This window comes from Olea europaea, chromosome 10, assembly GCF_002742605.1.
Source record: "Olea europaea var. sylvestris chromosome 10, O_europaea_v1, whole genome shotgun sequence".
NCBI classification, from domain to species: domain Eukaryota; kingdom Viridiplantae; phylum Streptophyta; class Magnoliopsida; order Lamiales; family Oleaceae; genus Olea; species Olea europaea.
The window spans coordinates 40,361,871-40,374,039 of record NC_036246.1 but is presented as its reverse complement, the minus strand read 5'-3'; the positions used below and the strand labels follow the sequence as shown (position 1 = coordinate 40,374,039).

Genomic DNA, 12,169 nt, shown 5'->3' with positions numbered 1-12,169 from the left:
TAGATCTAACCAAATAGATCTTAACTGAAGGATGCCTTTTTAACCTCTCGTCCATTGTCCAAAATGTACACTTCTCCATGCTCAAAAGTTGTTTCCTAGCCAATTGCAATATAGCCTTCAAATATAGATAAGCCAACAAATTTCTACAAAAAAGCAATGTCTGCCATTAGATGTTAAGTATGACCACATTTCATTACAAAATGATGGGGAAAAATCAAAGATTATGAATAAGGTCCGGAAGACATTAGAGAAATTCGGTCAACATGTTATAATACACATTTGCTTGTAGGATATGAACACATACGCAAAGATGAGGACTACTGTGAAATGAAATGAATGAAAAGCTGCATTATTGTTTGCTACGTGCAAATAATGGGGGCAGATACAAGAAAAATGTTAAAATGAAATTTTAACCAGGTAAAATGGAAGTTCCTTTCCATCTAGCCATACTATTTATTAATTCTCCACAATTTGCAAACACTAAAGCCACAAGAGAGTGTTTTCTATGATTTGTTCATACCTCAGTTTCTTTCTGAATAGACACGAGTAAATTGACAAGAACTTAGCATACAACCTTTATCGTGCTTCATATTGCAAACAATGGGTATCTAATCAAACCAACTCACTTCCCTCTTCATTTGAAAAATGACCCCCCAAACAAAAATCTTTAAGCATCACAATTTTTTTTGGGCCTCAAATGAGATAAAGTGCCTAAAAGTATACCGAGAGGCTCTTAGATCCTCACAAATTCATTAGTGGAACTACTCAAAATTTAAAAAGCACAAGATGGCAGACAATTTTGAAGTTACACAAATTAAGCCCCAATTACCAACCGTTATTTCAACACTCGTTAATTCTCATACTCATTTCAAACATATAATTACACAATACAATATTTTGCACATAAAATCAACTTAACCATATGTTATTCAAACAATCACTATTCAAAACTCCATTTTCTCATAATAATGGCCATCAAAATGGGGTTATTTTTGGCAATTGCAAATAATAGTATCGTAACAACAGAACCAACTCCAAATAATGGCCATCAAACGGGGGCTACTTTTTGTCAGTTGAAAACAATAGTATTGTAACAACAAAACAAACTCCATATTCAAATATGTAGTTTATCACTGAGAGAATGCAAAAGCTTAAAGTTTAAAATTTTCATCCAAAAATCATTTTACTGTAAGATTTTAGTTCATTTATAAGGTTATCCTAACAAGCATGCTAGAGTAATAAGAGTTTAACATTTAGCGAAAAATTAAAGTATAAGGAAGATAAGTAATCCCAACTTCTAACAGTCTGATAATCCTTGTGAACATCCCTAGCAAATGACTAAAGTAACACCATCAAACACAAAATCATCAAAATACAATAATGACAATGGTCAGAACAAAAGTAAGAAATACAAGATTCAAAATTTTGGCCTAACGAGAAAAGGCAGTGACAGTGGTCAAATTCAAAATAAATTAATTGAAGATTTTTTTGAAGTAAAAAAACATAAACCACTCGAATCTGCATCAACAACAAGCTCAGAAAAAAGTAACCGAAATCGACTTAAAAAATTTTCCACCAAATAGGGAAAATTACCGGTTCATAGCTCGAAGAGCTCAAGCACACTAAACAACAAAGAAGAAGAATTAAACGAAATTGATAAAACAGTCCGATCTTTTACCTATTTACAAAATGAGTTCAAAGAATTTGAAACACAGAATCAAGCAAAGGATTACATTTTCCTCCGTGAACCAACAACATTTATTCCGATTAACGTAAAAAATTTACACAGCAGCGACCAAATCGAAAGAAAACACCAAACCTGAAGAATCGTATAGGACCTTTGACGCCGAAGGTTCTGCCGGTGGTCTTCGACGGTGGGCCGGCGGGCGATTGTAGCAAAACTTCCAATTTTGTCGACGGCCGGACGATGATCGATTGCAGTGAGAGAGACAAGTGAGATTGGGGATTTTGTGTCTTTCGATTTCTCTTCGTTCCTTTGTTTTTATTTCATGTGTAATTTGTTTTTTTTTATGTTTTGTTTTGTTTTTTGTTTTTTTGTTTTTGGGTTTGGTTTCCAACATTAATTGTCATTTCATTTGACAATTACTCAGTTTAGGTACAAGGACACAAAAGGTATTGTAATGATTTAGAGGGGCAAAATTGTTCTAAATTGACATTTTTGATAGACAATTTAAAAGATGACATTTTTGATATTTCATACTCAAATTTTGACACCCAATGAAATATCCTCTTTCTTATATTATAGAAAATTTACTAGAGACAGCAAATTTGGACTCAACATTTTGTTTTTGTCACATGCTCCTAATTTTTCATATAATAGAGAGAAAAAAAATCTTTTTTGGTCTAGTGGCTCACATCCGATAGCCTATGTCTTTTTGTCATGTGCCAATTCTTTTCTTTTTTCAAAATAAATAAATAAATAACACCTCTTTCTTCTTTATATAAAATTTAAAGTTACACTTTCGAAAATAAGGAACTTGTAAATAACAATTTCAAAAATCAATTGGTCACATATGGGAATATGTGTTAATAGGTGTGACCACCTCTTAACAATTTCTGTGACTCAATTATTAATTAAACAAGTCAAAGTCATAATAACACGGTATTTATGATCACAATCATGTACTAGTTGTAAGCCGCATTATGTCACAATCGCAAGACACACACTGTGTATCACAATTACAAAAATTATTTGCAAATTATACATCTTTTAGGCCACATTTATTTATCAACAACAGATTACCCATTTTATAGATCACAATCGCTCTTTATCCCATCCACTCCATCCTATCACCACTTCACCACCATCAACACAACCCAAACGCTACTGCCACCTCACTAACACTAACACCGTCATCACCACCACGCGTATCCACACACCGCACCATCACCATGGAAATTTATATCGAAACATCGCTGCCACCTCACCACCACCACTGCAGCACCACACAGAATTGTACACTGCAACCCACCACCACACAACCACCATTGCATCATCACCCTGCACATCTGTACACCACAACCCACCATCAAGCAACCACCAACACCACAAAATTCACCGCACTACCACTATGCAAATTCATACACCGCAACCACCCATTAACAATTTCTACTTTACTCCATACTTGTCTTGCAGGAAATGGCCAAGGTCTCTAAGGGCATCATCATGCCCTAAGAAAGCGGCGACTGCACAGAGTGCAACATTAGCTCTTAGATCCTTGTTGGATGGATGTGTGATAAAGAGATAGTAGAGAGAGATGGTCACAAAAAAATTTCGGTGTGGGTGTAGAGTGAGTAGGATAGGGTGCACCAGATTTTTGAAAGGAAAAATTTTATACCTGATTATTGAAATTGAAAATTGAGAAATAGAGGGTGTAATTTTCTCAAAACATAAACCAATAAATTAGAAAGATATTTTTGGGCTAAGTGACTCAATTAGCATAGCAGAGCCGTGTCTACAGAACATGTTGGCTCATCTTTCAAAATATGTATCGATTTTACAAAGTTTGTAAAAAGTGAGAGCCTTGTCCAACTTTTATTTATCAATGTTGCGAAAATCTTCAAAAAATATTGATCCGAGCTCAGTAAAACTTACCAAACAAATACTAATTGAAGAGGCTCCGATCCACAACTTTATCCACTTGGTGGCCACAAGTTTACTCACCCACAAAGGGTACACTTGATGGTGTGATTTGCAAGCCATAAAGGCGAGAAGAAGAGGAAGAATAGGCACAAAAGTAAAGATGACAGAAAAAGCCTTGCCCCGAATGGGGCCAAAAAAATCGCCCTGATGGGTTGGCAAAGTGAAGCGTAAGTGGCCATGGGTCTCGAACTCGTCCCGTGAAAAAAAAAAATACTAAAATTAATTGTTGAACCGATCGGCCCTTAGTCTTTGTATACAAGCCCAGTAGCCCATTTATTTTCTTCGCATGACAACTCATCAATCTCTCCTCGTCAAAATATATACACAAGTCCCATTTTCAAAATATTTCTTATTTTTGAATTCCGTACAACCTATATACATTGGATAACCATCATTTTCCACATTGAAGAACTCAGAAAATCCACAATTCTCCCCCAATCAGCACCTAAAAGAACAAAAATTTCAAAATCTCCTCCACATGCACTGTCAGGACTTGTCGTCCTCTACCTCCTTCTCTTCCCCTCTTTCTCATCCCAGAGACATTATCGTTAAAATCAACGGCCAAGACTCCTCAAAGAACCTACTAAAATTAGTGAGAATAGTTTTTCTTTTCTATTGGTCTCAACTTTTCAGCTTCTATTGCTGCTTTTGGATTTGGAGATTCAAACTCTTGTGGCATAAGCAAAGGGAGAAGGTATAGTATACGATGTCGTCTGATGAACCATTCATAAACGAATTTACACAAATAGCATTAGTTAGGCTTCACTTTAGTCCTTTACTTGAATAGCATCAGTTATGCCTTTTCTTTATTTGTTTTACATCAAAATTCAAAATTATTTCGTTATTTCACAATTTGTTTTAAATAGAGATACAAAATCGAAGAAAATGATTGGAATAAACGTAAATACATTAGGTTAATCTCAGTTTCGATATCAATTTCTTCGTTTCATCAATTACAATTTGAAATTTAATAGTATGGATTGGGGTTTTTAGTCATGTCATTTTACTTATTGACATTTAGGAAATAGAGAAATATTTTAATAAATAGACAAGGAGGATTATATTCACACCAAATTTTATTTTTCTAAATACACTACATGTTAGTTATTTATATTTAGCCCTAAAAGAACTCCCCACATTTGGATAAAATTCATTGTGTTTAATGTCATTTGTTATTTGCAAAGATGTTTGGCCCAAATAGTGCTAGAAGTATTGGATTAGGACCAATACGCGAGGAAGATAGCACGACCAATATTTGTGAGCAATGTGCCGCAAGAAGATCTAGTTAAACCGTTACCAAATGGGGATGAAAGGCCAATAAACATACGTAATCAGGAGCTTAATGTTGGAGAACTATCTTTCGGAAAGAGGAAATTGACTTAAGCTCTTTGGGAGCACTACAAAAGACAAAAAATTGGTGAGAAATGGAGGGCTATATGCACTCATTAAAAGAAATAGTTAGGGAGTGACAAAAAAAATGGTACAAAGCATTTGTATAATCATTTGAAGAGATGTGGATTCCGTCATCAGGATAATACTTGCCAAGCAATATTAAATTTCAAAAAGGATGCCGCGAGTGGCAAGGTCACAATTGGTACTTACTCTTTCGATCCACATAAGTGTAGGTATAGTCTAGCGACAATGGTGATTTTGCATGAATATTCTTTGTCTATGGTTGATCACAGTGGATTTCAAGAGTTTTTGCACGACCTACAACCATTGTTTAAGGTTGCTTCTCGCAACACTTTGAAGAGCGACAATTTGAAAATCTATGAATACAAGAAAGCAAAAAATATGATTGCACTTGAGAATATTGAGAGTCGAATTTCAATCACAATCGACATGTGGATCTCTTCTGATCATAAGAAATGATTCATGGTTATCACTACTCATTTCATAGATGATGCTTGGAAACTACAGAATCGAATCATGAGGTACAGTAAAAAATTACATTCACTTGTTTTCATAGTTTACAAAAAATTATATTCTTTTAGTTGATTTAATTTGTTCTTGAATGAACTCAAGTTTATATATGTTTCGTGCCCATACTATTGACTTGCTTTCAGAAACTCTGTTGTATAATTTACTGGATTGAAATATTGATCATAAGTTACTAACTTTGATTGTAGATAATTGCACCACAAATGATGCTATGATCAATATTGTGTTAAGTCAGCTTTGTACTCTTTCTTGCATTGAATGGTGATTTTTTCTATATGAGGTGTTGTGCACATATATTAAATCTTATTGTGAAGGATGTGTTGGAGATTATTAGTGGTAGTGTTGAGAAAATCCATGATAGTGTTGCTTATTGGATAGTCACACCAAAGAGATTTGAAATTTGAGTTCTTTGCACGTTAATTGAAATTTGATTGTGAGAAAAATTGGGGCCCTTCGTACTGCTTTGATTTATAAGGATTTTTTCCTCGTTTGAAACAAAGGGAGTCACAGTATAAACGTTTACCTAGTGATGGTGATTGGGATTTGAGAAAAGAAATATGTGAGAATTTAAAGGTCTTTTTCTAGGTTACTAAATTGTTTTCAAGAACAAAGTATCCAATTGCTAATCTCTTATTTGCAAATATTTGTGATATCAAACTGTCGTTGTATGAGTGACTTGAATCTCCTTATGTGGAAGTTCAAATGATGATGACCAGTATGATGGAAAACTTTAACAAGTATTGAAGCGATATTCATGGAGTTTTGGCTTTAGCAATAGTGCTGGATCTAATGTATAAGATGATGTTAATTAAGTATTATTATCCTCGATATTGAAAAAATTTATCAAGTTTGTGGCAAGTTGGTGCACAATTATTAGAAAAAGAATTATTCAAGTACATCTAAGCTCAGTCTTCTACTTCTTCTTGTCAAATCGAGACGTCAAGTGCTAACAATAAATTAGATTGCATGGCAGGTTTTTATAGATTTGTTCCCAATGTTAGAGCTCCTAGCAATGTGAAAACTGAGCTTGATACTTTCTTGGATGAGCCTATATTGCCTTGGTCGGATGATTTGATATATTGACATGGTGGAAAGTAAATGTAATCAAATATCCGACTTTATCTCAAATTGCAAAAGATATTTTGACTATCCCAATATCTATAGAGGTGCCCGAATCTATTTTCAATGCTAGTTGCAGATTTGTTAGTCCACGCAAAAATAGGCTTCACCCCAAAACTTTGGAGGCTTTAATGTGTACTCAAGATTGGTTATGGACCAATATCCACGATTTGGTGTATATAAACATTTGCTTTTCATATTGTTCATTTATGAATTCTTTTATTACTAGTTATTTTACTTTATTAATAACGAATTCTGCACCGTCTGCATATTTTGAATGTTGTTCCAAGATGAATGATGATGATATTGATGAGGACGTAATTTTATTTATCAAATAATGTAAATTTAATCATGATATTGAGTAAAATATTTCTTTCGTTTATTAGAATACATCATGTGTAATCTCTAACTCTTCTAATAAATGAAGTTATAAAGATGGAAAAATATCAAATTTTGGATAAATAAATGAAATTTAGTTACAATGTAATTCTATTTGCAATTGTTTATTTTTGGACATTATTTATTTTGAGTGTTTATTTTGGATATTGACGTTGTTAGTTTGAGAATTATTTGTTTTGGATTTTAAAATTTTGAATTTATATTTTATTCTCTAATAATAGCATAACTCGAAATTTTAAAAATATAAAAAAGGGTAGGAAATAGGTCAAGCCCCTGCCCCGCCCCACCTTGTCTAAGACGGGCTGGGGTGAGGGGCAGGGCAAGGTTTGTTTCGCCTCCGCCCCAAACTTGATCCACTACCATCCCTATACAAGGGGTGAATACAAATGGCAACCGCTGGTTTATTTCTTCAAGCACAAGCACACACTTTTATCTCATTTGCACAATCACACACACACACCAAAAAACGACTGGAAGGGGATAGATATATATAGCATTAGTTAGGTCACTCCAACTAGGCCAAAGTTCACTATATGGGCTTCCATTTAAAGACAAACTAACCGATAATTAATGGGCCAATACATATCACCATCTAACTAATAACAACAACTTAGGCCCTTTAAAAGTGTTGGGCCACGAGTAACATTAAATTAATTTAAGTTGCTTCTAATAGCCTCAAGTTGTTTAGGGTTGAGTCATCACTAAGGTGTCGATATAAATTATCCAACATCATTTTAACATCATCATCCGAGATTAATTAGGTATCAAAATCCAACAATCAATCATGCTTGGTGTATTAAAAAAAAACAGGTTTTCACTCAATTATTTATTGACAATAATGCAAATGTCAACAAGGGTGTAAACAAATAAATATACAAATGGCATAATCCTTTATTTATATCCTAACACTAACATGGTTACGGTTAGCCCAAAACGGTTTTGTTAGAAAAATCGACTGACGTTGTAAAAGGATACTTAGACTTTGTAGGTTTGTCATCTTGACAATCTAGTTGTGCTTTCAACATTTTATGGGACGCATAATTATATCACTCGTTTCCATCTATTTATCCATATATAAACATTTTTGCTTTTAGTAGGGTAGAGTTTCAAGCTCGATTTCTAATGGCACATCCTCACAGAGTCACCATTTCACGAAGCCAGTGAGAAAAGATACGAGCCGAAAACTTTCGAACCTTCAACTGACACTGCTTTTAATAACTATCTGCATTGTGGGAACTAAATTTGGTCGAAGGGAAAAGTGAAACTATAGAAGATATTTTATGACTAGTTTATAGAACCAATGTCAAAGGAAAGCAAAGCTTCAACGCAACTAAAGAGGGTCCTAAAGCTGACGACAAATAAATTTATTGTCTTTAAAAGTTTTCCTCTTTATCTGTTTTAGATACCATAAAGCATAGGGATAAATAAAATAAGCTAAAATAAATATAATTAACATCCTTTGAGCATGACACTAAGGATAAATGGATAATAAATCAAAATTTTATGTCCTACCGTGAGACAATATCTAGGATATTAGTCTTTAAGTTTAAGCTTTTTACTTTTAATTTATATTTCTTCTTTGAAATTGGCAATGGGAAGCACTCTGAATTTCGGTCACTAAGTCAAGCTTGAACATGGATTTACTATTCAAACATGACTCGAGTTACTGAAGCTAATTATAATAAGTAGATACGATTGCACTGTCCACACAATAGAGTTTAGATACTTTATAACGTATTTGAGTTGTAGTGCACATCTACACACTAATCAATATATAAGAAAAAAGGAAACTATAATATTGTCCATGAATGGAACAATATTTCAAATATTTATTTATTCAATCCATGAACATGCAAGAGACAACCTCGTGAATTAAACATCTTGCACCACGCTACATAATTTTATCTCGAACACTTGTCATGTTTGCACTTCTGCTTATGCTAGAAAATAAGTTCTAAGATAATTGACTACCAACTATTTAGATCTGGCTGATATGTTTTTGTAACATGAAAAGAATTGAAGATGAAAGGTATATATTTGGTCCCCTCAATTAAGAACAGCTATTCTACAAAGCAAGAAGTGCAAACTAGAAATTGTCACAAGATTTAAGGCGGGCATTTCTTTGAAATAAATAGCCTAAAGTGATCCAATAATATGAAACCAACCTCCCTAATATAAGCCTCCCCACCCACTGTCCTACTCCATAAATCATCTTCACGATATATTCTGTTTCAACCTCAAAATCACAGAAAAATTCCAATCCTTGATTAAGATTCCTTAATAACCATGAAGTGGGGAAGACAGAGATTTGCTTCTTCTCCAATTCATCAGTCTTTACTTGCTCGTCTATTTCCTATTTCTTGGTTCTCCAAATTGAAGCAAAAGGCTAATTCAGCAAAGATGAGGCGGAAGGGTGGGATGGACTTTTTGTCTCATAATTCATCGTTGGATTCTACTTGGAGAGAGGGACGATTCTACTGTGCGGATAATGATGATTATTGGAGGCTTTCGTTTAGGGAAGATGGAATTGAAGCTAGGAGGAGTACAGGTGATATAAATTCTTATTGGGGTGATTTTGATGATCAGGAGCTTCAACTTGATCGAGTTGTTGGGTCGAGTTTAAATAGCTTGGAGTGGAAGGAAATGGAAATGGCGAGACGAGAAGGAAATCAGACGTTTAATGAAATGGTTATGGACATAAAGAAGATGAAAGAAAAAGAAATCATGAATGATGAAAATACGAGAAAATTGAATCAGAAAGTAATGAAAGAGAAACGGGCAGATATGGAGAGAGTATCGAATAAAGATGAAGAAAAAGATGTATCTGAAACTGAACCAGAAAACATAATTAAAGCCAAAAAGAAGAATTTTCAGAAGGCGGCAGCTTCCACTACAAGAAAGCAAGACCATTTGTCTTTCATGGACTCTGGATTAAGAACATCTGAGGAAGATTGGGCATTTGAAGCTCTGACTTCAGAGGAGGTGAAAAATGCAACTTCTGGAAAAATACCGAGTTCAGATTTGCGAAAATTTGAAGATGAGAATAATGCTAAAGAAACTAAGGCTAAATGTGAATTGCAGAGGGAGACTGTGTACATAAGCAGGGAACCTCATAGCAGTAATACAAAGAAAAGTCACAGACTCAACGAGTTATCCCCAAGAACAGCATGCAAAATCCGAGCTTTTAAAGACGATAAAAAAACAAGAATGAAGATAAAAAGGGAGATAAACGACAAACCAGTTGAAGGCAGTAAAGTTTTTGATAGCTTTGCAGTGGTGAAGAGTTCGTTTGATCCACAACGGGACTTCAGAGATTCGATGATGGAGATGATCATGGAGAAAGATATTAGACAACAAGACGAGCTCGAAGAACTCCTGGCTTGTTATCTAATGTTCAATTGCAACGAATACCATGATCTTATTATCAAGGTTTTCCGGCAGATATTGCTTCAGCTAAAGTGCTGAACCACCAGTATGCATATTGATCCTGAAATGGTAATACAGAATGGCCATATTTTGGAAATTAACAGCTTTTTAGCTAAGAACAGGGGATCTTGTTATTAGATTATAAGTATAATTCTAATACTTCATGAAAGATTATTAGTGAACAATTTCAATTTTCATTCTCTGCAATCCAATTGATTTCTTTATAGCATTCTCTTTCTTTCCAAGCCGACAGCAGAGTAGACAGAGTCTAAGGGAGAGGAATATACCATTTAAAGTCTTGAGGTGAATAGATTTTGCTTGATCCTACTCAGCCTCGTGAGTCGAGTGTGAAGATAAAACAAGTTGATGAATATCCTCAAAAATCAAATTGCGGACAAATTTTTAGTATGCATAAGAACTCGAAGTCATTTTTGTTAAACAATCTCTACTGCAATCTTACATAAACCTCAAATCGAGCAGTAGTCTGTGCCTGATTGACAAAATAAAAAAATCATTGGCTGCCTGATTATGCACGTGTCAGAATTCAGCATGGATGTGAGGTTGGCATGTTAAAAACTAAGCTTTTAGATAAGGTAGTTCAACAGTTACTCCTTTCCCCAGCTAAAAATTTGTTAATAGTTCCATCAACTTCTATTGAGCTGCAACCAGGCTCTTTATTCAGTCCCTTTTCCCTCAGCATCGTCCTTAGTTCCATAACATCATTCCATCTCCCCAAAGATGCATGAAAATTTGACAACTGAAAATAACCAGCACTGTCTTTAGGATCAAGCTCTAAAGTTCCCTAGCAACGTATTTGATAAGTGTAGTTTCTACACTTATTTGGGATCTTAAATAATGATATTTTGTTATTCTTTGAACGGATTAGTACCTGATTTGTTATTTATTGCTTTTCGTAGGAAAAGTTCATGTTTCAAAGAAAAATTGGAAAAAAGAACGGAAAATGGCTAAATGAAGCAAATTCAAAGTATGGAGACCAAAGTGTAACTATTTAATGGTTGATTTGGACTACAAAAGATACTTTGAAGATTGATAGGAGTCAATTGAATGCAAATTGGAGTCAAAAAGGAAAGGGATATGATTAGAATATTACCATAAATCGACTTTCAATCATATAGGATATTTTCAAGATTTTTGGTTAACTTGAGACCCATTTTTAGATGGAGAATGTTTGAATTGAAAAAATTGTATTTCTAGAATAATTATATATCTTTTAATTAGCTTTCCAATGCACTTTCAATCACCTAAATCGGACACTGAAAGAGAAAGTTATGATCAAAATACTGAGGGCCGTGCAGAGACAAAATTATGTGCGCGCAAAGAAAACTTTCCTTATTTGATTCAAACTCTTTTGAAAGACAATTTGGACGTGAATTTTGACCTAATTTCATCAGATAAATACAAGATATGGGCAACAATAAAAGGGTCTCTCTCTTACCTCTTCATATATAATAGTTTCATCAAATTCATCAAGAACAAGAGGTCAATTGCTATATTTTGAGAGAGAAGATCGAGCCATAGCAAGGAATTGAAGTTCAATTACATCAAGTTTTGAAGAATTCAACTTTGGACGTGAAGATCAACATCTTTTGTATTCTTTCA

The 12,169-nt window shown here is 34.2% G+C and overlaps 1 protein-coding gene and 1 long non-coding RNA gene across 2 annotated transcripts; both read left to right on the top strand.

The window, feature by feature from the left end:
- The first annotated feature begins 4,048 nt into the window (after window positions 1-4,048).
- LOC111402254 lies at window positions 4,049-6,952 on the top strand. Its single transcript, XR_002704205.1, has 2 exons — window positions 4,049-5,598; window positions 6,579-6,952. It is a non-coding gene; the product is annotated as an uncharacterized LOC111402254 (long non-coding RNA).
- Window positions 6,953-7,406: 454 nt separating this feature from the next.
- On the top strand, window positions 7,407-10,747 carry LOC111402253 (transcription repressor OFP5-like). Its single transcript, XM_023030420.1, has one exon. It carries the CDS (start codon window positions 9,410-9,412, stop codon window positions 10,586-10,588), a length of 1,179 nt encoding a protein of 392 aa, XP_022886188.1. The 5' UTR covers window positions 7,407-9,409; the 3' UTR covers window positions 10,589-10,747.
- Window positions 10,748-12,169: the final 1,422 nt, after the last annotated feature.

Coding starts and splice junctions, on each gene's coding strand:
- LOC111402253 (XM_023030420.1), top strand. CDS start 9,410: ATGAAGTGGGGAAGACAGAGATTTGCTTCTTCTCCAATTCATCAGTCT.